Genomic DNA, 24,496 nt, shown 5'->3' on the forward strand with positions numbered 1-24,496 from the left:
AGGGCCGTCAGGCTAGCCCGGAGGGCTTTTCTGCCGACTGTGCGAGGGAAGAATGTCCTGATCCTGACGGACAACACAGTGGCCATGCACTACCTCAACAAAAAGGGGGGGGCAGGGTCACTTCCTCTGTGCAGGGAGGCGATGCAGCTCGAGTTCTGGGCCATCCAGCAGGAAGTTTCGATCTCGGCAGTTCATCTGGCCGGAGTCGAGAACGTGACGGCGGACGCTCTGAGCAGGCAGAGCACGATCTCTCACGAGTGGGAGTTGGCTCAGGAGATTCTCCTGGAGATCTTCGCCCTTTGGGGGACCCCTCAAGTGGATCTCTTTGCCTCCAGTGTCAACCGGAAGTGCGAAAGGTTTTGCTCGCGGGAATTTCCTCCAAAAGGAGCCTTAGGAGACGCGTTCGTGGTGGAGTGGTCGTTCCCGCTGCTGTACGCGTTTCCTCCGGTCCCCGTCATCCCGCAAGTGCTGCGGAGGTTACGGAAGTTCGGTTCCCGGATGATCCTCATTGCTCCGGCGTGGGCTCGGAGGACGTGGTACCCGGACCTTCTCGACTTGTCCATCTGCCCTCCACGTCGTCTTCCCTACCGAGACGATCTGCTCTCACGGGAGGGGGGTCAGGTTCTCCATCCAGAGGTCGGATCCCTCAACCTTCACGCTTGGCTTCTGAAAGGTTGAGGTATAAGGATTGGGACCTCCCTGAAGACGTGATGGAGGTGTTGCTTTCGGCCCGAAGGCCCGCAACTAAGTCTCTGTACCGTTGCCGTTGGCGTAAGTTCTGCGACTGGTGCAGAGTTCAGAATGTGGATCCTTTTGCATGTGACATCCCCATGGTTCTGTCCTTTTTGCTTTCTTTGGCCCACAGGGGCTTGCAAGTGGGTACCGTTAAGGGTTACCTGGCGGCGCTGTCCATCTTTAAGCGCTCATCTGAAGAATGTTCTTACTTTAAAATCCCTTTAATTTCACAGTTTCTGAAAGGGCTCACTAATGTGTTCCCTCCGTCGCCTTTCCTGGTGCCCGGTTGGGATTTGAACCTTGTTCTTAGGTTTCTTATGGGTGCTCCGTTTGAGCCGTTACATTCTTGCCCTTTGAGGCTGTTGACTTTGAAAACTGTGTTTTTAGTTGCGGTTACTTCCGCTCGCAGAGTGAGTGAGTTACAGGCACTTTCTGTTAAGCCACCCTTCACTGTATTTCACAAGGACAGGGTTGTCCTTCGAGTTCGTCCTTCTTTTCTTCCGAAGGTAGTGACGGAATTTCATTTGGCCCAGAAGATTGTTCTTCCGGCATTCTATCCTCCTCCGCATCCTGGTAAGGAAGAGGAGAGGCTCCATAGGCTTGATCCTAGGAGAGCTTTGAGCTTTTATGTTTCTCGCATGTCCCGGGTCAGAGTGGACGATCAACTCTTTATTGGTTACGCTGGTAAGCGCTTGGGGCAAGCTGTGACGAAACAGACTTTGTCCCGCTGGATTATTTTGGCCATCTCGGAGTGTTACCGCTTGGCGGGCAAGGACCCTCCGGCTGGCTTGCGGGCCCATTCTACCAGGGGCTTGGCTGCATCTACTGCCCTGCAGAGGGGTGTTCCTATTCGCAACATCTGTGATGCTGCCACCTGGGCTTCAGTGCATACATTTGTGCGGCATTATTCCCTCGATTCCATCAGAGGGCAGGATCTGGCCTTTGGCAAGGCGGTCCTTTGCTCTGCTATTTGATTGGCTATTCTAAATTTTGTTTCTAAATTCTTTCCCTCCTCCTTGATTTGGTACTGCTTTGGGAGTCTGTCATAGATATGGAATACGTCGGAGGACCCAATCCCCTCGAAGAACAAGTTACTTTCTTACCTGGTAACGTTCTTTCGATGGGATGGTCCGACGACGTATTCCATATCGCTCCCGCCCTGCCTTCCCCGCTGCAGAATTTCTGTTGCGTTTGCAGCTTACGTTCCGCAAGGCTTTGTGTCGGACTGGCAGTTGACTATTGTCACACGTTCTGGGGGAAAAAACTACAACTGAGGCTACTGGCGTCGTGCGTCCTACTTATCACATCGGATGACGTCGGACGTCGGAGGAGGTCCTCGACGGCGGCGCATCGACGTCATCGACGCAGGACGCAGACGCCGAAAAAGTTTCCGAAGCAGCACAGCTGTGGTGATTACTGTCATAGATATGGAATACGTCGTCGGACCATCCCATCGAAAGAACGTTACCAGGTAAGAAAGTAACTTGTTCATCTCCCCAGCACTCCACATAAGGTGGGGCGTGCTGGTTTCACCTAACAAAATGTAAAAGGGATCAAAGATCCTTTCTACTCTTGGGAGCTGTAGTTCTCTCAAGGTTAGCCAGAGAAAGTTTAAAAGGGGAGCCCCCTAGAGCAACCCAGCAACAGGCACTTATTGCCAAAAGATTGTTAAAGAGGGTAACTTTAAAAAGACACTGTGGAGAGTCTAAAACATGACACCCATAAAAAGAGTAAAGATTCTGTGAGTGTGGAAAAAGGTTCTGACTCACAGAGGTATTAAGGAAAAATATCTCACTAGTAAAGCAAAAGGTTCTGGGGATGACACAGGTCAGGAAGATTTTCAATTTCTATGAAAATCTTACCTAACAAGTGTCTTTCTCCTCCTGCAAGTTAAATGCTAGTATTCTAGTTTACCCCTTCCATTGTCACATGGTGTTGGCTCTTGTGTACATGAAGATCAAGCCATTCATGATGTCTTTGAATTTCTTACAGCTTAAACCTTTGTGCACTCTTCCTTGTGTGCAGGCTGCAGTCAAAATATTCTCATAGTGTGCAATTGTGGAAATTCACCACTATATCACTAGTGTTTCATTATCATCTTAGTCCTCTGGACTCTTGTAAGTATGCTACTATGCCCTTGTGTTACAGAATGCCATCTGGTGAGGACGGAGTAGTCTGAACTTTCTTGATCTTCGATAATAAAACGATGTGGATAATTTTAGTTTTACAAGTGAGATCCACTAATCCAATCCAACTTTTTTAATGCTCCTTGCCAACAAGCACAAAGCACACCTTACTGTGACCGAATCATGACATCCCCAGCAGCTACCACTTACGTCCCCAGCTTGAGCGGTGGCTCATATATTTTCACGTCACATGTGCATTCCTAACCAACTGCTGGAACTCTGAAGTTCAAACGGGTAGAAATGGCTTTTTAACCATCTGCACCTTTGTTTTAAAATATCATAATTGTTTACCCCAGACAGCCTGGTATATAAATATAAGCCATGTCTAATGTTGACAAGGTAGCTCCCAGCAACAAGTCTCCCTTTTCCTACTCTTTCTGGAGGTGTCCTAGCATGCTTTGGGTCGCCACCTCTGCCGCTCCGGGCGGCAGTCTGGAACTCTCCTAATCTGAAGTCATCAATGGCATCCTTTCACCTTCTGCATCACCATAGGGTCCCAGTAGTTGCCTCGTTCAACCTTGGTCAGAAGTCGGTTAAGTCTACCATCGGCACGTTGGCCTGGGTGGTTTGACTCGCTGTAGCACTGGTTCTTTGGATACTGTGAGACAGGCATGGTATCAAGAGATGACACAGACAGTAAAGTAGATTTTCAAAAAGCTTTGTTTCAGTGGTCATCATCGGAAATTACCTAACGTGCCCTAACTCTAGGTCCGGACAGCCCTATGTGCTCCATTGAGAGGGAGCTCTTCTCCGCGGTTTTTCAGTTGTTAACCGAAAAATTGCACGGTCAAACCAATCTTACCGAGGACGTGGATCCAGATATCCAACAATAAGATCTCAAGCACAGAATACGACAGAGGGGTATTCAGGCATATAAGAAGTACCAATTAATATTGGTCACAACAGTCTCCTGGATTTCATACAGGGGATCTGCGACCAGCATATACCGTAGCAATAATAGCCACACGAGAACAGTAGGACACAATTAATTCTACATGATTTTCCGTCCTGATGAAGGCCAGCCACTTGCCAGCCCCATTGAACAGCTGATGAATTTGGCCTTAGCACAGTAGTGTCGACTACCTATAGCTTGTTGTCACTAGTTTGTATCATTTAGCACTGTCTAGTTGTATACTCTGATGTATTTTTGAACACATGTTATGTGTAGACTGAACTCCCTAGATGCTCTAAGGGATCATATGTGTGAACCAATCTAAGCTCCAGCCCAATTGACTGGATCAAATTGTTTTTACATTATGTATAAGGATTTCTGTTAATGATGTGTGTCCCACTGTCTACAATACTTAGTGGAAGTTTATGCTCTTTGATGCATTAAAAGCTTTGGGGCAAAGATTTTTTGACCCACACAACATTTTGGAATAATGTTTCTTTTCCGTCTCTTAGGTAATGATGAATGTAGGGAATTTCAGTCACCCTGATCATTGCATGATTATATAGAACTCTAAGGTGGGAATGTTCCCTAATGAAAGGATAACTAAGGGGAGTCTGTCAGTTGAAGGTAAAGGTGTACCTGCGTCAAAACCTATGCTTGCCCTCACTTCTACAGAATAACAGGGTGAACAGGAGTTGGCCAGCTCAGTAGTGTTCAAAGTAAAATAAGGGAGAAAATTGAACTCTTCTTTGGCTCCCTTCCCCAAGTTCAAGGCACTCAGTTTTAGAAAGTTCCAGAGAGTCTTACGATTCTCTTGGCATTTCTCACTGGCTGGACAAAAATTCACAATACCTTTTCTTGTCATGATATTCTTCTGTTGCAGGTCTCTCGGGCTTCCCTCGCACCTGAACTAGACCCTCTTGTCAGTTTTACACTCCACACAATAGGTAACAGGCTCACTGTTACCTCGTGTATAATATTCCAATTCATTGTACTTCATGCAGCTTAGGGCTCCCCTGGTCGTAGCGCAGTCGTCTCACTGCACGGTCCACCTACTACAGGTTGCGCAACTAGATGCCTTACTTGTTCAATGTTTCTTCTGTTTTCCTTGTGGGAGTCTCTGTGGCCCTCCTGGATCAGCCTCCTAACTGGGGGCCACCCCAATGCTTCTTTAAACTCTTGGAAAGTCTCTTCTCTTTTTGCACAGCTCCCCTTTTCCTCAAAGAAACTTCTCACTTGCTTTTGGGATTTTGCTCCCACTTCGGTTTTTACACAGCTCGCCCTTTTCTCACAGGAGCCCCTCATTCAATGACAGTCCTTTGAGAATGTACACTCTTGTAAGCGACCACTCTGTTACTTTGTTTCAACAGTTTGTTTTTTCATACATTTGCTTCGCTTCCATTAGCATGCCGTCTGCACGTGGTTGCTTTGACACACTTTAGCGATAGCAGCACTGACTTGCGAACCAGGTTTCTTTCATTCAGAGCAACTCACCGGTCATGCGGCGGCTTTGGCTGGCTCTGGTTTCAACGCCTGAGGCCATGGTCTCGCACTCTGCCCCTCAGACACTCCTGGGCTCATTCTCACTGCCCAGGAGAAGAAGCAATTTCCCGGGACTTGTAGGAATCGCGTCGCCTCCCACTCTCGAACTTTGGCTGCTTGGAGACACGGCTTCCTGGCCACGCTTCCACCTGCCTGACTTGCTCTGCAGGGGCAAGTGTATTGGTGTCTCACTCTCTGCCTTCTGACCCTGGGATACTCTTGCTCAGCTGCAACTTCCATCCGCCCTCCTGCTTGTTCCAACCATTGTGTGCTTGGGTGCTCCTTGTGTACTGTCTTGAAAAGCTTACAGGCTGCAGACGTGCATGATGTAAGTCAATTGCCTGACTCTGCCTGGCCTTGTTAATGGCACATAAAAAATGGAGAGGCTAATGTGTGTTGGTCTGCATCTTCTTCTTCTCAGTACTATAATGGTATTTCTCATAGGAAATCTGTACTCCTTGATCTCATCTTCTTCGTCCCAGTACATAAGTGGTGTTTGGGGGAAAGAGCAGAATGTGCCTGAATACATCCTGTGAAGGCTGGGGTGAGTTTTTGGGTAGGTCCTTATCAAGAAAAGGGGGAATACCATGTCTCACCCTCGGGTCTTCCCTCCCTAATCCCTGAGGACCCTCTACCCAGGTGTTCCTCCCCTCGCTTGTCCACCCCAAGGGTTGGGATCCTGAAGCGATTTCCCGCCTCTGGCCACCTACGGAGAAGATCCCCAGGGAGTGGTTTGGGAAAGACCCTTAGGTTTTTCACAATACCTTTTCCTTTTCTAAATAGAATACGGCTGTTACTAGACAATAGTAAACCGTACAGTTATGTGCTACTGAGAATGGGCATTAGTAGAGCTGTGTTACAAATAAAAGGTGTTCTAAATATTTGTCAGGTAGCCGGCATCTTGCAACTGTTGTTTCATCTTTTTTCTCCATTACCTAAACATCCAATGGCTTCTCAACTAGCAGCTGTCCTTTGCAGCTGAAACTAGGCACTACATGACATTGTCTCTGTAAGCTTGCTTCAGTAAGAGTCCTCAGTCATGATGATTCCGTTTCCTGAGCTCAAGTTAAGCAATTTGGCCTTTGTAAGTATTTTGTTGTACTTTTTTTTAGGTGAGCTTCTGGTGAAACATTACATTTGTTGAGACATTTCTAAAGAGGACATTGTAAAAGGCTATTCAAAACTCAGTGACTCAACTTCATGTTGCCTTGGTAGAAGTCCACTAAATGCACTTTAGAAGCAAGTACATTAACTGAGAGACATCACTATTTGGTTGGTAGGTTTTGGGACACAGTCTACATGGTGGGTCTATCAAGCATTCTTTTAAAACAGAAATTGTTTGAAGTGAGAGTAGTTTCAAGTTGTAAGGGTGCTTCTTTTTTACCCCCGCAGTCTCCTATGAGTATTTCGCTTTCCCCACATAATGCTACTTTGCTTGTATTGAGGTCTAGATACTGATATATGGGACTATAGGAAGGCTTTGATAGGTTATTGTCCTTGGGCAGGCAACATGGGACTTTCCAGATGTTTTGGCCTACAATTCCCATCAGCCCTAACCAGTACAATCAATGGCAGGGGATCTTGACAGCGCACCCCTAAAACTATTTTTGTACATATGGACATTCTTGGAGCAGTGTGTTCATTGTTAGTTAATTTGGCTAGTATAAGTGGAATGACGTACGATATATAAAATGACTGCACAGACAGTGCCCTTGCCATCTTTGGGATAGAAGGCTGAGTTGTATGTATGAATCTTGATCAATTCTGTGGCTATTGGATTCATAATACAGACTTTTGAACTTGTTTAATTATATTGTCTATAAAGTTGCTTAATTCTTTCTAAAAATATCTTTGGTTAGGTGACTTGTATTACATTTTTGTAAGTAGGTGACATGTTTTGCACTGTTATCGAATATGGGCATGGGTCATTTCATTTTTTTCCAAGAAGGAACGCTTGATATGAAATGATGTAGGTTATTTATAACATGCTTAATACCCAGCGGTTTCTAAGTGCAGTGCCGGGGATCGAACCCGTGTTGCTTCGTATCGTTTTGCTTCCAAGGCAAGCACGTTGCCATTGTGCTATCCTCCCGAGACCTGAATGTAGTTAGTTCAAATGTAAACTGGATTGATGCATGTTGTTTTTTTTTTTGTCCTTTGCAGATTCGAAATGTCACATGGGTACATATCGTAATCATCGACCGGAAGACACTTTAGAATGTTAATGGGGTTCATGTGCATGTTCCCTTTAAAGCAGTGGCTTTGTTGTTCTTGTGTTTTATCTCCTAAAAGTGCTAGGGTCTGTTAACAGTATATTTATTTTCTTTCCCCGCTTTAATAGGATGACAGCACTAGTCACAGCGACCATCAAGATCCCATATCACTAGCTGTGGAAATGGCTGCTGTCAACCATACCATCTTGGCGCTAGCCCGGCAAGGAACTAACGAGATCAAGACAGAGGCTATAGACGATGACTGATACACATGAATGGAAGGGTCAAACCAAGACATATCTTAGATTTAGACGTAGCACCTTAGCAGACTTTCCTTGGTCCTTAATGTGTTCTTACAGTATAACTTTACGGTTTCTTGTACGTCAGTTAGCTGTTGAGGTCTTGTTCTGTGAAGATGGCATGGTGCCCTCAGCCTTTGCATATACTCCTGTCAGTATTAATTCCCAGTAAATTGTAACCAGCCAACCTCCCCTTCCCAGCCTATGTGGCTACAGAATCTTGCTGCTTGTTTTAGCATTCCAAAAACGTGCTTCCAGGTATTTTAGACGGTCCTCCTCTATTGCAAGCCTTAGGCACCATTACAATCTTTGTATATTCATAGAAATCATGTATAACACAATATACTCTGTACACGTTTATTCTTCTCCAACACTGAAAGCAAGAATGCAAGCTGAGGTAGTATCACCATTTTGTTGCTGCTGTTAACTCAAAGCAAAACAAACACTGGATGAAAATGGATTTCATTTAGACCTAAGAATGACCGATTTCCTATCCAAGTTCTGCCTCCTAGTCATATACTGACTAGTTCTACAGAGAAGTTCAAATGCCGAGCTGTAAACGTTAGTGGGCCAACTAATATTGGATTAAAATGTAAATGTTTGCCATCCACATCCTTAATCCAAATGCTTGGTAGGGTCTTCTTTTGGGACCATAACCCGTGCCCAGCTTTCGGCCCAAGCCAAGTACTTTGTGAGCTCATGTGTTTGCTATACCGTCCTTCGAATGTTCTAAAGTCATGATTATGCATAATTTCACAGCCAGCCCCTGCTCTAAAGTGGCTCTTAAGCTACAGGATCTTCCATATAAACTCCCACAACATATATTTATCTTTTCTTTACCATGTACAGTAAAATAATGTTTTTCAAGACTAAACCAGACACTTCAGTTTAAAGGTCAACAGTTATTTTCTCACCAAGTGTTTCTTAATACATTACAGTGGATAACATATGTATTTCACCTTTGCTAGTTATGAGAGGAGCACATCACACGACTATAATTCAGTATATTGTGAAAACCATTGTCGGAAAGAATTGAACATTTTCCACAATGTTCTGCTTCCTTGGTATTAAGTCATAACAAGGAAGGATAACAATCCTGCTTGTCCTAAAGGTGTTTTTTTTTACAAAAGTGGTTGACCTGCTTTTTGAGAAGAGTTAAGGCCACCCTTGCCCTCCTGGAACCTTCTGCCTACAATAGTAGTATCTAGAGGCCACAGTTGAGTCAAACTAGAATGTGTGGGAGGAAATCCTGAGGAATTTGCTGACAACGGGCACTAGTTTTGTAATGACTACTGCTATCGCTGTCCTATTTTTTAAACCTACTACATATACCAAAGCAGTATACAGTGTGTCAATTCAGATGAAAAAGGAGAGACGGCACTGTGGTAGCTGGGGATTCATCTTATTGATTGTAATTTTTGAACATAGAGTCAAATCATTGGCGCCTTGTAGTCCAGTTTCGAATAGCTGTGAAAAGTGGAGGGTGCCACTGAAGTGGAAACATTGCACATGTCTATAGCAGACATAACTTGATGCTCTTTACATGGTGTTTGCATGTGTGTGGTGGAGCATCTTGTCAATTGCAGAATTTAATGTTACTTAATAAGGTGTTTTCTTTTTGATCAACTCCAAATATGATGAATTATGAGTCCAGAACGCCTATTGAGATAATACCTTATTGCATATTTATTTTACTTGCCTGACATCCAGATAATAATACAGCTATCCAACCTTTGTTGCTTTGACGTGGAACAAATGGGAGATCAATGTCTTGATAATGTGAAGCAACTACCTTGTTTTAAGTAACAAAGATGGACTATAATGCACACCTCTACCCTATTGGGGTACAATATGAGGTAAAGCTCAAAGCTTTCTGTATGAGCCCATATTGCTTTCTAATCCCTAAATCAAATCCTTACTATCAAGCTTTTGTTAGTAAGGATTTGTTTGTGTTGGGGGATTTCCTCTTGGAGTTTGGAAAGGGGGTGCTAGAAAGTTTATATGACTAGAGATAAATCTATTCATGAAACCAGCAATATGCTTCAAGTTTGTATCTCCAAACTGTGGAGAAGGCTATATGTATTCATATAATTCTGAAATGGTGCTCTGTTGCCACTGCTCAGAATAATTGCTAATGGTTTCTTGTGTACAGCACCAGAATTCTGTCCTGGAGATACTCCATGAAATACAAAACAGCAGGTTGTATGCAATTGAATTCCGTTGCCTTGATCAGCACAGTGCTGGTAACTCAGACAGCCTTTCTCCTGTAAGCCTGACCAACTAATTACACAGCAGAGAATGGTAGTGCGCAAGAATACTGTCGATAGTGATTGAAGGAGAATCACTGTCCTCCTGGTCAGAAAAAGTCCCAGTGACTGTTGCCCCCAGTTTGGCACCATCAGTATTACCACATATCTATGCTAAAATCTCTGAAATAGGCTCAAATGCATGTGCTTGGAACCACTGCCAGAAAATTGTTTGAGCATTCACTGCCCACGTGTAGGGGTCTGAAGAATGTTTGGAGGCCTAGTAGGTTACCTATTTGTGGGTTTTAATGCTAGTATGCCTTGCAAGATTGCAGTCATTGCCCTCCGTTTGGAGGACCAATTGGACTGGGGCCACCGGCCTTGTTTAGAGAGGGCATTGAAAGTGGCTTCCTTTCCATGATGCTGTCCTCTGTTTTCTAGATCCCCTATGCCTATCCTCCATATGATAGACTTAGGAATTTCCTGGGCAATTTGGTGCATTATGACATTGAGCCTGAGAGCTGTTGTCTCACTGTCTGAAAAGGTGAAGCACCTGAGGTTTCAGGCTGCCCATTATACTACCAAGGCTCAAGATACCCTTTTCCCCTCACAGCCAGTCTCTTGTGGATGCTGACCTGGGGCCAGGGCAGTATCTTTCCGTCAGGACTTCCCATATGTCTGCACAGATTCATGTTTCTATGTCCTGAAATTGGAATACAAAGACCTGTTGATATATATTCAGAAAATAGACCGCTCTGCCTGTCCTGTGCTGCTTCATCTGCTATTAGAATGAATCAGCCAGTCTTAGGGTAAACGTAAATCTCTGTCTGCGTTCTGGCCTAAAACATGCAAAGATCTGGATCAGGCAAATGGCTGGGTGTAAGCGTGTTGCATGAATATGGACTCAACCTTCAAAAATAAGAACTGTGATAATTAGAGGTTGGTTGTGATAATGGAAGGTACTGTGATGAGCTTTAACTAAAGTTGTTCCCCTCTTTCAATACTTGTCAATCTTACACAGCACTTTTATTTTATACAGATATTTATATTTTAGTAATCTTTTTTTTTCCTTGGAACTTGAAAAAATAAAAATAATGCATATTTTAAAAAGAAAAAGGGAGAATGCTCTATCTTGTTTCACCTTGTAATGGTATGTAGGTTTAATGTCCTCACTTTCAATCCGGATCCAAAAAGACGGATTTGGTCTCGGTTTATATAGTTAGGGCCTTCCCAGGTGTCAGATGTGTGCTTGAACTGGAATCCCAACAAAGAACACTTATGTTAAAGATGTTTATAGATATACAAATGGCATTTAAATACATTTTTTTAATACACACCTATGTATTGGACTATCTTACAATGCATTGTAATATTATGTAATGCAATTGGCTTGCATTCCTGTTTTGTGTTGGCTTCACTGGGGGTAGCTTGTGGATTAGGTTCATTCGGTACTTCATGTTGGAAGTCTGCATTTTCAAAGTTCTTTTGTGGTGTCAGGGCTCCTGCAACCCTGGATTTCTTCCTATGGTTTGAAATTCCATGTGGTTCTTTCCTATACTAGGTTTGCAATGCACTGCTCCTAGACAAGACCAATGAACAGGCCAAATGTAAAGAAGACATCAGGAAGCAGCCATTCTGAGCTTATGCTTACACACTCTGAACTCTCTGCCATCATCTTGCCAGGCACCATGAAACTACTAACGGTGGTGATGGGCGCAGTATAAATAAAGGATAACATATAGTACTCGAGACTCGCTCTCCCCTTGCTAATGGTCAGGAAAAAAATCAAAACCTTCGTGTTTGTGCTCCAATACCCCCTCATGATCATCACCCTGATTAATTGCTCCAACTTACCCTATGCTTAAATCCACATATTCAACATATACATCCTCCTCCCAACCATTGGGACCTATTGTTCTATGTAAACACTGGAGCATGCACCCGTTGCCTGCAAAGCTTGGATTTAATGCCCAGCTACTGTGTTATGTAGAGCTCCCTAAAAGCCAGGTCTGTGCTATGTAAATAGCGTAATAAGAATTATATGAACATGCGTTTTCCCACTTGGGTAAGCTGTACTTCCCAGTAACTAAAAATCTCGGAGAGGTGGAGTTTTTTTCTTTTCAAGTCTTGGTACATAAAATATATTTAACCCTTATGTAAGGCCTTTCCCCCTGGTCAAGGAAGCTCCCTTTGTAGTATCCCTTTTTAGCGTCTATTAAATTGTTCTTAACCCAAATTGCATAATCCATTGGAACTTTGTCAATGCCATTGAGTTTCTTAATCCTAGCCATTCACTGTGAGGGAACATTAAAAATAGTGTTATAGCTCCAAGGTATCTCGCTATACACTATCAGACGGTTATTACCTGTGTGCAATATTGTTATTTTCAGATGTTTCTTAATTGGAAGTTTAATTTTAGTGTGTGAAAGGTGGCAACTAGCATTGTGGGAGTAAAAAAGTTAACTACAGATTGCCTTGAGTTAGTTGAAGTTGATTGTAAAAACATGTGATATTGAAAATACCACATGGATTTTGTTACTACCATACTCCTAATGAGGCCCCTGATATAAAATGTTTATTGCGATAGTCACGTGTTATTTTTCCAATGTGTTGCAATAACTCTTTTTTTCCCTATCAGTGTATTTAATGCGTTTTGCAAAGCCCTAAATAGATAAAGCATCTTGACCGTAATCACACAGTGGTGTCCGCAACGGGATCCTGCTACTAGTGGTATACCAATCTAATTTCCAAGGCGCAACATAGCCACATATGACTTTTCAGAAAATATTGCTGGATCATGTGGTTATATCCACAAACATTCCCATATGAACATTAACTCTGCACTAGTCAACCCTCAGCTATACAAAATAGTTGGCACCATAAACTCCCAATTGCAGGCTCAGTGAAAGGAGGTAAAGTAAATTAAAGAGATTCAAGTAAGTATGACCACACTGCTGCTACTGTTTAAAAATAATACTTTTGTTCTGTGAGCTTGCATTATCGTGTGTAACGGCAAGCAGATCAATTGGAAAACATCTCATAAGGCTTTTTGGGGATGTTTTCTTTTTTCACAAAGTTTTCAAAATAGGTTTTAAAAGCCTTTTCATATTTATTGCCACGTTCAGTTCTTCTAACCCCACTGTCCTATAAAGAGATGTGAAAATAGAATATACAAGAGAGAGCATCTAGAATGGTGCCTCCATTTGGAAAGTGTGCTAGTAATTTACTAAGATCACAACTTTAAGCAGAAGTTTTCTTTTTGTAAGAAAACTAAAAACATTAGAGATAATATTAAATATAAAAATAGACGAACACATGCAGCCATCATTGTGATTGCTCCTGCTGCAGAACAAAGAATAGTGTATACTATCATTTATCTTTATGTACTGCAGAAGTGCTCAATATGGTAGGATAATTGCCCAACCCCCAAAGAGTCTGTTGGGTTCATATGTACTAAACTGTAAATAATTTAGTTGATTGTTATATTATATTTTTTTATATTGACATCTTTAGAAATTACTCTGGAATCAAAAAAAGACACTTTTTTATTCCACAGTTTAATATTAATGAAGACAGACTTGGATGTTTATTTTTCCTGTTAACTCAAACATTGATTTTAGAATTGTAGAAGACACATTTATTTTGTAGAAATATTTAGGTAGCCCCACTTTTCCTGCTCAATATCCAATGATGGTGAAGAGAGGTTGTGAAGTAAAAGACATTTTGCACGCTTTCTAAATAGTGCTTCTGCTATCAGAATATGTACAGTGCTTTCTACTCCAAACGTTATTTGCTGCATTTTTGCCATTCTCATTGGAGATGGTGTAGCAACAAACGAAAACCTACACCATGTGAACTTGCAAGCATTCTCTGAGAATACCACAGAGATGGTGGGGCCTCATATCAATCAGCATATGACTCGTCTTCACCCTGAACTAATTCAGAAAAGAAATTCAGCACTCCTTAAGATACACCCCCTCCAAACTCAACAAACCAAGCATCTCCAATGACAACCATCTGTTGCAGCCTGCCCTGCCCATCTTTCACCACTGTTCTGTGTTCCCCGCTAACTGTAAACTATTCTCTGCAACCATTAATGGGGTGACGGTAACGCATGCTATGTTGTAAGGACTGTTGCAAGAACTGTCCTCTGATAAATACCTTTAACTCCAACTGTTTACAGCACTCTGTTGCATTCAGCAAGATCCATTTATTCCTGAAGCTAGAGTTGAGCTTAATTAATACACCTTGATAAAAATAAATAATTTAAACTTGAACCTTTACACTAAACTAGCTCCCTCCTTCATAACATTACTGCCTTGTTTGCTACTATGAAACAGTTGACCTCATTACCAACACAATCCTTAGGAATGAAAATGTCCTTTTTTTCTGTTTTGCACATTTGGTTAAATTCGGCCTGTTGGCTGATTTGCATGCTTTTAATGTTTATATATTTTTTTCAATCGGTTTCCAATACACCTGTTCGTGTAAGCATGTTTTTGAACAGTGCAGGTTTGTAAATATAATTACCTATAAGGACCATTAGATCTTACCCCCTTACTGTTGGTCTAATCTGAAAGTAGACTCAGTACACTCTAGGAGATAAGATTTTGTCTGTGCTCTGAAGCACTTGATGTATTAAGAGGAAGAGGTTTTTATATCTAGCAGAAGCATAGTCCAGAACGGGAGCCTGCGAATGGATGATCTTGTGTCAACTCTCAATCTGCCTTTTCTTTTATAGATGCAAATGTGCTTGTTGGCCCCAAATGATAGGACTTTCTTGAATGAAAATGTTTCGTCCTGTTGGTATGGTCCAAAATTATTAAAAATTGGCACTTCCTTTTCTAAATATTACACAAGATCTAGAATGTTTCATTTCTAGACAAGCAGTTATAGAATTGTTAATTTTTGTCTAAGTGTTCATTTATAACATGCTTAATACCAACGAGTGGTTTCTAAGCACAGGATCAGGATTCAAACCTGTCTTGCGCTGCATTGTCTTGCTTCCAAGACAGACACATTGCCCCTGAGCATTGCCTCTTAATGAGCTGCACCCCAAGAGCTTGATGACTTGCAAAGTATTGATTTAATTTTTTTAAATGTTTGTTCTAGTTAATTTACTTTTCACACTATATAAAAGTCCATTAAAATACAGACATAAACATTCATAAGGCCTAAAATGAACACAAACAAAATGTATAATATATTAGAGCAAGAAAAAGGATTAATACATAAACTCAACGCGTTGCATTGTCAAGACATTTCATAACTGTTGACCATAGCCTACATAGGGCGCACAAAAAGGCTACAGAAGAACTTGACGTGCAAAAAGCCCAAAAAACATCTGAATTAATATTAGATATTACATACATATTTACTGTAGGTTTTTAGATAAAATCTCTTAAAATAAGTATTGTTTAGGCCTTTTTAGTAGTCACCACCTCAGGGTGCCTCCATCTTGCCCATATCTATGCTTAAGGTCTTTCTGCACACCTTTTGAGGATATGCGTGTATTATTCTTTACCATCGAGCTTAGTGGGGACCATGGACAGGACTTAATCATCCTGAACAACATCTACGGCCTCATCGAGGCCTGGATGTCAGACAAATGGCTGTGCCTGAATGGCAGCAAGACAGAGCTCCTCATTTTTGGCCCTCCCCAGGCTCAGGTTAAACTCGGACCATCTTACAACAACTTCTACATTCAAGACAATAAAATTGAGACCCATAAGAAAGTAAAAACCCTAGGGGTTAAAATAAAGGCCTTCCTTAACTCAGATGCCCGGGTAAGATACCTCAGCCAAAACTGTAATTACTAGCTAAGGCTTCTTTGGGGTATTCGCCCCTACCTTAGCAAAAAGAACTGTGGAACCATAACTCGGGCCACCATCTTGACCAGATTGGACTATTGCAATGTCCTGCTGTGTGGAGCATGAAATATCCAGGCCTGTCAAATCATTCAAATGCTGTTAGTATTCTCAAGAAAGTTCCTAGAAGATACCACATCTCTAACTCCAGGAGAGAACTGCACTGGCTGCCCGTTCATTAACGCATTCTCTTTAAGATGGGCACTCTGGTTCACCATTGCCTTTACGGCATGTCACCAGAATACCTTAAAGTCTTGGTACCTCCGTACCAATCAACATGAAACCTACGATCCTCTTCCCTCGGCCACATTCAGGGTCCAAAATATTCACGATCAAGGGGTCTCAGTAGATCTTTTCCAGTCGAAGCGACCTCCTTTTTGGAATGCCCTATCACCTACAATCAGACTTATGCAAAACCTGAAGCTTTTCAGAAAACCCTGAAAACTCACCTATTCAGGTGAATCCATGGAAACTGACATTTGATTTCCTTACCGCCCCGCCCCGTTTTTTTGTTGTTGTCTATTTGTGATGTTGTTGCGCCCGATGCCAGCGGGCTGCCAGCGCTTTATAAACATATAAATAGATAAAATAGTAAATACTACCACTGACAGCACTCCAACGAAGATTGGCCTTTGTTGTTTTCATGAATGAATGAAATTGGTTAATTTCCAAGCTTACGTTTTTGGAACCCGCTATTTTTAATTGTTGCAGATGTGTGTTACTCTCTCATGTCGGCACATTTACTATTTTTGTCAGGTCCTGTTTTCACATGACTAAACAGTTTGCCCTCAACAATTAATTCTCTATTAGATGACATTTGTGAAGCACACTTGACAGTGCCTTATCAATCACTTCTGAACATCCTTTCCAGGCCTCCACATGAGCATTTAAGGTCCGAGTATTCTACACTCTATTTTGAGAAATTGGGAGAAAAATAAATGCTGGATAACGGTTTTCATGCTGCTTACTTTATCTAGCCCTTTTGCTCTGTTAACCAGCTCTCTGCCACCTGTATTACTGACCTTCATTTATCTGGCATATTTGCTTCTCTTGCATCCTTGTTATCCAGCATGATTTGTCTTCAAAGTGTTAGTCATTTGTCCTCCAAATCCAAATATTAGCTATTAATTACCATAAACAAAGAGAAGCATTGTCATATTGGGCAACAATTGTTAGAAATAAAATAGCCAAATATGCCGAATACCTTGCCCGGCCCATGGCAAAAAATTAGGGTTAGACATGCCAGCCACTGGAATAATGTAATTCAGTTTAATTTACGAGATATTGAAAATGAATAACCATAAGAAACATCTATAAGGAGTTCCAAATAAAATTATTTCAGTTTGTATTGTTGAGGTAATATTGGCAATCCAAGTGGATTAACGAGTCTACGCGCACACTCCCTTAGACCTACATTCATATAACCACCTTTCTTGAGTTTGTAAAATTCCTGCCCTTCGAGTTCAGAGGACCAATGTACTGTTAACAAAAGGAAATCCATTTTAATTTACACTTCACTGTTAATTCCAACACAGTAATCCCTGGGCCTCTGGACACAGAGTTACCCTTGCACAATAACTGCACTTCTCTAGCAAGTTTCATGTTAAGATCATTGTACTCCGTTCAGGAACATGATTGATTTTAAAATATTTTGTCTTGGTGGTAATGTAGGCAACTAATCGCACAGTTTTTTCACCTAGGTGTTTTTTGACCAGTGATTGCTCCGTAGAGAGGTCACAAATATAATATGAGAAAGTGCTCATAAAATGGGGGTTTGGGTTACTGTATCTGATTCAAGGACTGCCTTTAGTCATTAATATTGCCTTTGTAGACTCCTTAGACATGATATGTAACATCTTCGTGCATTTCAGCACGAAATCCCAACTATGCACAGCAATATTTCACAGCTTAACACTCGCATTCTAAAGCTTCCATTATATTGCTTGACCTTTGCTCGAGTTTTGTGAATGCAATTCATTGTGCAGAATTGTTCGCTAAGGATTGGGGATTCCTTACAGTTATGCATGTTTGGTGACACCAGATTTCCTAATCCTTCCTTTCCAACCAATTGTGAGACTTGGCCCATCACATCAGAGAAGCCACTCCGGCCCAAGCTTCATTAGTTGATGTTGAGCTTTTGAACAGAGCGCTGTTAACATTGAGAACACAATTGCATTTGAAGCATGAGGCAATTGGCCAGTTGCTTTAATGTTGTTGGGACGTGCCTGAAAAGTACATAAAAGGATGAACTTTGGGGACCCATTATATATGCAAATGTAGTCAACCTTTGCATATTTTATTCCTTTGGTTTTTGGGGGGTTCGCCTGTTTTTTAAGCCATCGTCTGTGCGTGTTTGCTTTTTGGATTGTTTTGTTTGCATGGTCACATTTGTTCTTTTCTGTAGCTCTTCTACGCTCTTACTTTTTCATTAGGTCCACATTGGCGGAGCCACACACATTGAAGGTTTACCAAGTGATTAAAAAGCCCAGATAGTACTTAAGGCAAAGCCAGCAGCTTGGTCTAATGCGTTAAACATAAGCCACAAAGAAAGTGGTCCATTTATCTGTTGGTTACACAAACCTGCATCTTAAACTGTGAAGAGACAAAAGCAAAAATGGGAGAGCAACAATAGATCATGTCTTAACTTCCGTTTGCCAAAGAAAACGAAACCACACCAGCCTGAGAAGGATAGGTGCACAATTGTACTTAGAAGATGAAAACTGGGGATAGCAGGGCCAAGTAGAAGCTAGACACTCACGTAAAATCAATCAATAATCTTCATCAGTTGTCAAAGGAAACGTCTAATGCAATAATGGGAACCCATTGTGAGTGTCTGCTTGAAGAACTGAAAACAATTCCAGTATGTCTGCAAATGAACATGAACCAAAGGGGTTTAAAGTCCCTAGAAGGTTTAAAATGCCATTTATATATTTATTATAATGTTCCCATCAATAGAAATATTCTTTTAGCCTTCATAAAGCAGGGATATGGATTAACAACTCCAGGAGAATGAATGAACTTCTAAAAAACATAATTGCCTGCAGAGTTTTCGTTTTGAAGGCAAGTTTACTATTAGAAATGTACTGCAGTCATGTTTCCTGACGCCCCCTCCTGATTTAAGTTCCATTTAAAGAGAGTTTTGTGTGTCAGATGAAATGCTGTTTGTGTCATGGTAGTCGCAGTCAGTCATTGTCCATACATCTCATACCTACATGAGGGACAACTGCTTAACTTTCATTGGTGATGACTGAGGTTGAAGTCCAATCTAATCTTGATTAAAACCCAGAGAGGTTAATTGCCCTATGCTCTATCTAAGACACTCATGGACACAGTATTATATTCAGAGATAGGATTGTCTGCTATGGTATTATCTAGTATGTTTGTGTTCTGTATACTACACACTGAAGATTCAGGTGTTCTTGATGAAGCGATTGAATTGAAATAAAGTATTTATTCATAGACAAAGAAGTGCTACAAGTTCCTTAATCATGAGAAGTTTATTTTCTTTATTTCCATAATGTGGAAAACCTTAGGGTAAAATGGGAACCCTGGTAGTTGTGATCATGAGCTTCAAAGTGTAGTCACATGAAAATTCCTTAAAGTGGGAGCATGGCATCTATGCATTTGTCTGACACCCATTATAAACAAGTGTCCAAGACAGAGAGTGGCCAACTTGTCACCCTATAGATGTTTTGGCCTACAGATCTCATCAGCCCCAGCTAGCACTCTGTGCTGAGAGATCATGGCTGTAGTCGGGCAAAACATTACATGGGTGAGTGGTTGCTCACCCCTGGTCAAAGGGGTGTTGGGAAATGGTATGGAAATATATATGGCACCCTGTCACAGGAGAAGAATTACAATCATACTTTTAATGGGACCATTTTGGAGCAGCTCTCCTAAATAGACATTAGTCTGCATCAAAGGGAACAAAGACAATAAGAGGGAACAAACCAGTTTTTATTTGCATTGAGGATTGGTTTTATAATGAGCAGGTGCCTGAGCTTGTGACTTCTTGAACTGCATCTTTCAATCTTTAGACACTACACAGTTGTTTATGTAAGGGACAATCGGTGTGCTGCAGACTGTGATTGGAGCAAATTCTCTAGATAGAAAGTGTAGGTGGAGTGGGGAGGCATTAACTGAGCCTATTGAATTTCTCATGCCCGAGGTTGAGTTTGCTCTAATCACTGCTCCATTTAGAAAATATGAGCTTCATCATTTCATTCTTAGGAGACAGAAAATAAACCCTTCCACTGCATTTTGAGCTCTAGCTCACAGGTCAGTCATACCTGTGTCGCAGTCTGCCGTCAGGTGTTAGTCTACCTCAAGGGGTAAATATGGTATCCTTCTCGTCCAACATACAGTGCTCCTTTACTATACCCAAACACGCGTGTGCACCCATGCACTGGAATGTATACCCCCTTCCAGACCAGCCTCTTGCCCCAATCCTTCCGTAACTGCTACATCTCATCTTCTTGCCAATTGGATGCTGCTTTTAAGATGCAGAAACAGTTGTTCAAAAGCTATACAAAGTCGAATGAAAAGCTAAAGCTCAATTTATTAGCCTTGTTGCATATGAGCCAAAAGTGCAAAAAGCTCTATATATCGAACTAACCTGTCACTCATATACATATAAATATATATAAATATATTAAAATCAGACTGTTCAATAAAATTGTGTATTTGTATTTTTGTGTACGTAAAATTTTCTGCTAAGCAGAAGGAGGATGTAGTCTAGGATGACATGAGAAGAAATATTGTTTCTTAATCCTATTTCTCGGTTACTTATTTTTGTCAACATTCAGCTGCCCCTCTTTGTCTTCTGTGTGTACGACACTGTTCGTTTAGGCTGCAGTAACGTTCTCCCTACCGAGGACTGGAAGTTTCCAAATGTGAACCAATCTGCCAACACAATCAAAAATAAACAAGTAACTCTACAATGCCATGTGTCCTCCTTCCACATGGTTGGAGGGTAAATCGGCAAGGAAGTGGTGGCCAGAGAATGCAGGGCAATTGTATTTCCTCGCTTTGTCCTCCTTTTTCCAATTAATCTCGGTACCCTGAAAAACAAGGGCCTGGTTCTCCATTAACACTGCCTCAAACTTGACCTGATTATTAGAGAGGATTGAATGTTTATGCTAAATGTAACTAACCTTTGTAGTTTTGATCTCCTGTGGTGCTATATGACCAATTGTACAGTACACCATTAACACTTTCAAAGGCAATTATTGTGTTCAGGGCTTCTGGTCACCGTAAAATGGTGCCTGACTAATTACAGCAAGAATGCCAATAATGCTTAATAAATGCACACTTTTGTTGCTATAATAACAATTGTAATTGAGGATTTCATTGTTTTATTTTCAACCTTTTAACTCCATAAATGTTTGTCATCTCCTTGCATGAAACCACTTTAGATGACACCAGTTGAGCAAAATGCTTCTAAAATGCTCTATAACAAATATCCTTAGGGATACTTCTCCCAGTAAATCTCTTCTGTAAGGATTTGATAAGTCTCTGGTCAGAATGTCTTGAATGAACAAAAAATCTCTCCAAGGCTCCCTTTCCTGGGTGACAGTGTCTGGGCGTTTCGTGTTTTGCAGAGATTGGTGTCACATCTGTCCAAGTTAATTTATAGGAGTGTTCTTTATCCAGGCAAAAAAAAGTGTTTGGTAGAAATAATCTATTTTTCCAGGTCGCTCTATAGTGTCACTTAGTCTTTTGGGCACCCTTTGGGTTTCCCCTTGATCCTAGGTGGGTTACCTCCACGCTGGCCTTGTGTTAGGAAGTGGATCTCAGGTGCTGCAGCTCTACGATTTGTTGGAGCAAGGTCTGCAGTGCTGCCTAAAGGTGAGGAAAGCCAGGCGTATTGCCAGTTTTCTGTTCTGGTCCTACTTTATTTTCTTGTTTAAGGGGCCTGGTGCTGTTCCCAAACCCATCTCCTCCTTGATCTTTACCACCGCCTTAAGCTTTCCTGCTCCTCCACTCGACTCACACACACCCCTTTTCGTGCATCCCCGCAACCCTCATCTCTTCACTAGTCTAACTCCCCACCCAGCTTGCCATCTGCCTGCAGGTTTTTATCCAACCCTGTCCTATCCACCTGAGCGGAGTATTCTCTAGGAATCTGCCGCATAGGTCCTTGATTGTTGCGTCACAGAAATAAGTGGATGCCTGATGTACTTTCTTCCGGTGTGGTTAATTGGATTATGCCCGACTTGCGGTGGGTGTGGACAGATTCCTCAAAAAAAACAGTCTACCTCTTTGGGTCCCTCGGTATGTCATTCTACGCTGGCCGCAGTAGTGTGCGTGTGCTCTGCCTTAGTAGGCTTGCTGTGGTTGCCTATTTTGTGTATTCTACCTCTGCACCATTATTAGCATGGGTCTGGCACCACAGGACGTGCCATAAAAGGCCTGCAGACTCCTTTATAACTATTTGTAAAGGTTCTCACAGTAATTTGTCATGTAATGCTGACATTTTTAAGAACCCTCCCACCTTGCCCCATGTCTGTTCTCGCACAGAGTGCAGAACCCAAGTAGTTACCCCCATACCACACACGGCACCACATAGCAGGTGGTGGGGTAAGGCCGACTGAGTCACCCCCACTCCAGCAACCATGGCAAGGCAGGAGACAGTCACAATACCTAGCTGGGATTTGGGGACAAATCCCTTTTTGCCAAGCAGCATTGAAATAAGAGACCATTTTTCTACTTATGGGTCAGAGATCATAGGAACTAGTGCAAAAGAATAATTTATATTTATGTAAGCCGTGAACTTTTACTTCTCCAAAAGCAATAGTTTATCAATGCTTGTTTTTGAGTTGAGGTTAACCATGCAAGTCCCCCGAGTGACCTACGGGAATTCTTTGTGGCGTGACAAAAATAGAATAAGTCATTGGACGAGCCCTGCACAACACTTCTTCACATTCATCCACCAACCCCTGGCCAGGGTGCCACTCAGGGGTGACCTGAGTTGGAACCGCAACACATATACTCTTTAGAGGCTAAGAGTTTTTCGAATGCATGCCGTTGTATTCATTTGAATCAGGACTCCGTGTACTAACAAGTATTTGAAATCTGCATTAGGGATGACAATGAGCACACGTCTACCGTTCCAGTCTCATTTTTTTCCTTTTAGCATGAAGATGTTCACTTTCTAAAGGTCAGTTTCTTTAAATGAGGGTTCCTTTTCTGGAAGGTGGAATAACCATATGACTGATGGATGGATTCAATTTCTATCAACTTATGTTTTCAGCAAACCTTAAAAAGGGTGATATCTATTCATGTTGGTGATATCTATTCATCCCTTTTTGTGTCCACTTGCAGTTAGTGGTAGAGGGAAGCTACTGCATGCACTGCAGCACCTCATTTGTTTTGATGGCATCTAAGAATGACTTGGACAGGGCCATGTTACCCTTCACTGAGAGGCTTTCAATTGCCTTTTTCAGGGGGTCTGCAAACTGCAGCCTACCATATTTTGGATTAAGACTCCTGTGGCCCCTACTATGCTGTCTAGGGTTGGTGGGAAATCTAGTCCAAAACATTTGGCGATCCAAAGGTTGCAGATGCCTGCCTTGCAGCGTGAATAGTAGATCCCATTGACAGGCCAAGGAGGAATAATAGTGTATTTGTAATTTTGTGGACCTTCGCCACCAGCATGGGTCTGCTTGCTTAGGGGGGTGTGGGGGACATCATTCATAATGTAGACTCAATACTAGGCATTTAGTGCCTGATTCGGCCAAAAGATTCAAAGCCGCAAACAACCGCAGTCACTTTTTAAATCTATTGACGTAATGGGAAAGCACCCCGTGCTTTTGCAGTTAAACATGGCCAAAGCAGTGACGAAGAACTGGGCCCTGCTCCATTATTTGTAAACGATTGTCCTTCATTCTGCTCCAGGGAGAACGTTACTGCACCTTTCTACCCTGTCTATGACAATGTATGAAAACGTAATAACATCCCTGTTTCCATATGTGGATGGACTGAGACAAATGTGCTATTATTGGTTAGATAACACGCGTCCTGTATCATTGTATCTCCTATTCTGGATTAGTGCCTTCTGGACAGTAGACTGTTCTGTAATTAAAATGTAGTATACTGCTTTTTTGTACAGTTTTGTTTTAATAAAACTTTTTTTTAATTTGTGTTTATTTTAGTATTGTACCTATTAGAAAATAAAAACATATAACTGAATGGAATGGGTGTTTTGTCTTAATTTGCCAGCGAGTGTTCCCTGTTTAAAGTACAATAAAGTTGAAGCACAACTTTATTTCATAGGATGCGCCATGCTTCAGATTTAGTCGCAAATCAGACTTTGTGTTTTGTTGCAACACCCAACACTCTTTGTATATCTGTATGTGTCAAGCAGATCTTGCAAACTGCATTGTATCTAAATGCCTCTATCGCTCTCCTTCATATTTTACCTCAAAGATCCAGATGTTAACGCCATTTTTATATTTTGTCATCTGGTTTGGTTACAGATGGAGTTGCAAAGAAACTTTGAATGTATGGTTACTGGG

At 41.8% G+C, this 24,496-nt stretch overlaps 1 protein-coding gene across 10 annotated transcripts in view; it reads left to right on the top strand.

Moving 5' to 3' along the window:
* Positions 1 to 24,170, top strand: part of HMBOX1 (homeobox containing 1) — an 802,934-nt gene extending 778,764 nt beyond the window's left edge. For 7 of the 10 annotated variants that reach the window (XM_069605704.1, XM_069605701.1, XM_069605702.1 and 4 more), the window contains one exon: positions 7,697 to 24,170. In XM_069605704.1, the coding sequence (XP_069461805.1) occupies positions 7,697 to 7,834 (138 nt within the window). In that variant the 3' untranslated portion in view covers positions 7,835 to 24,170. The remainder of the gene's footprint in view (positions 1 to 7,696) is intronic. The other 3 variants (XM_069605709.1, XM_069605710.1, XM_069605711.1) reach the window with 2 other exon arrangements.
* Positions 24,171 to 24,496: the final 326 nt, after the last annotated feature.

This window comes from Ambystoma mexicanum, chromosome 4p, assembly GCF_040938575.1.
Source record: "Ambystoma mexicanum isolate Mex_15411 chromosome 4p, UKY_AmexF1_1, whole genome shotgun sequence".
NCBI classification, from domain to species: Eukaryota; Metazoa; Chordata; class Amphibia; order Caudata; family Ambystomatidae; genus Ambystoma; species Ambystoma mexicanum.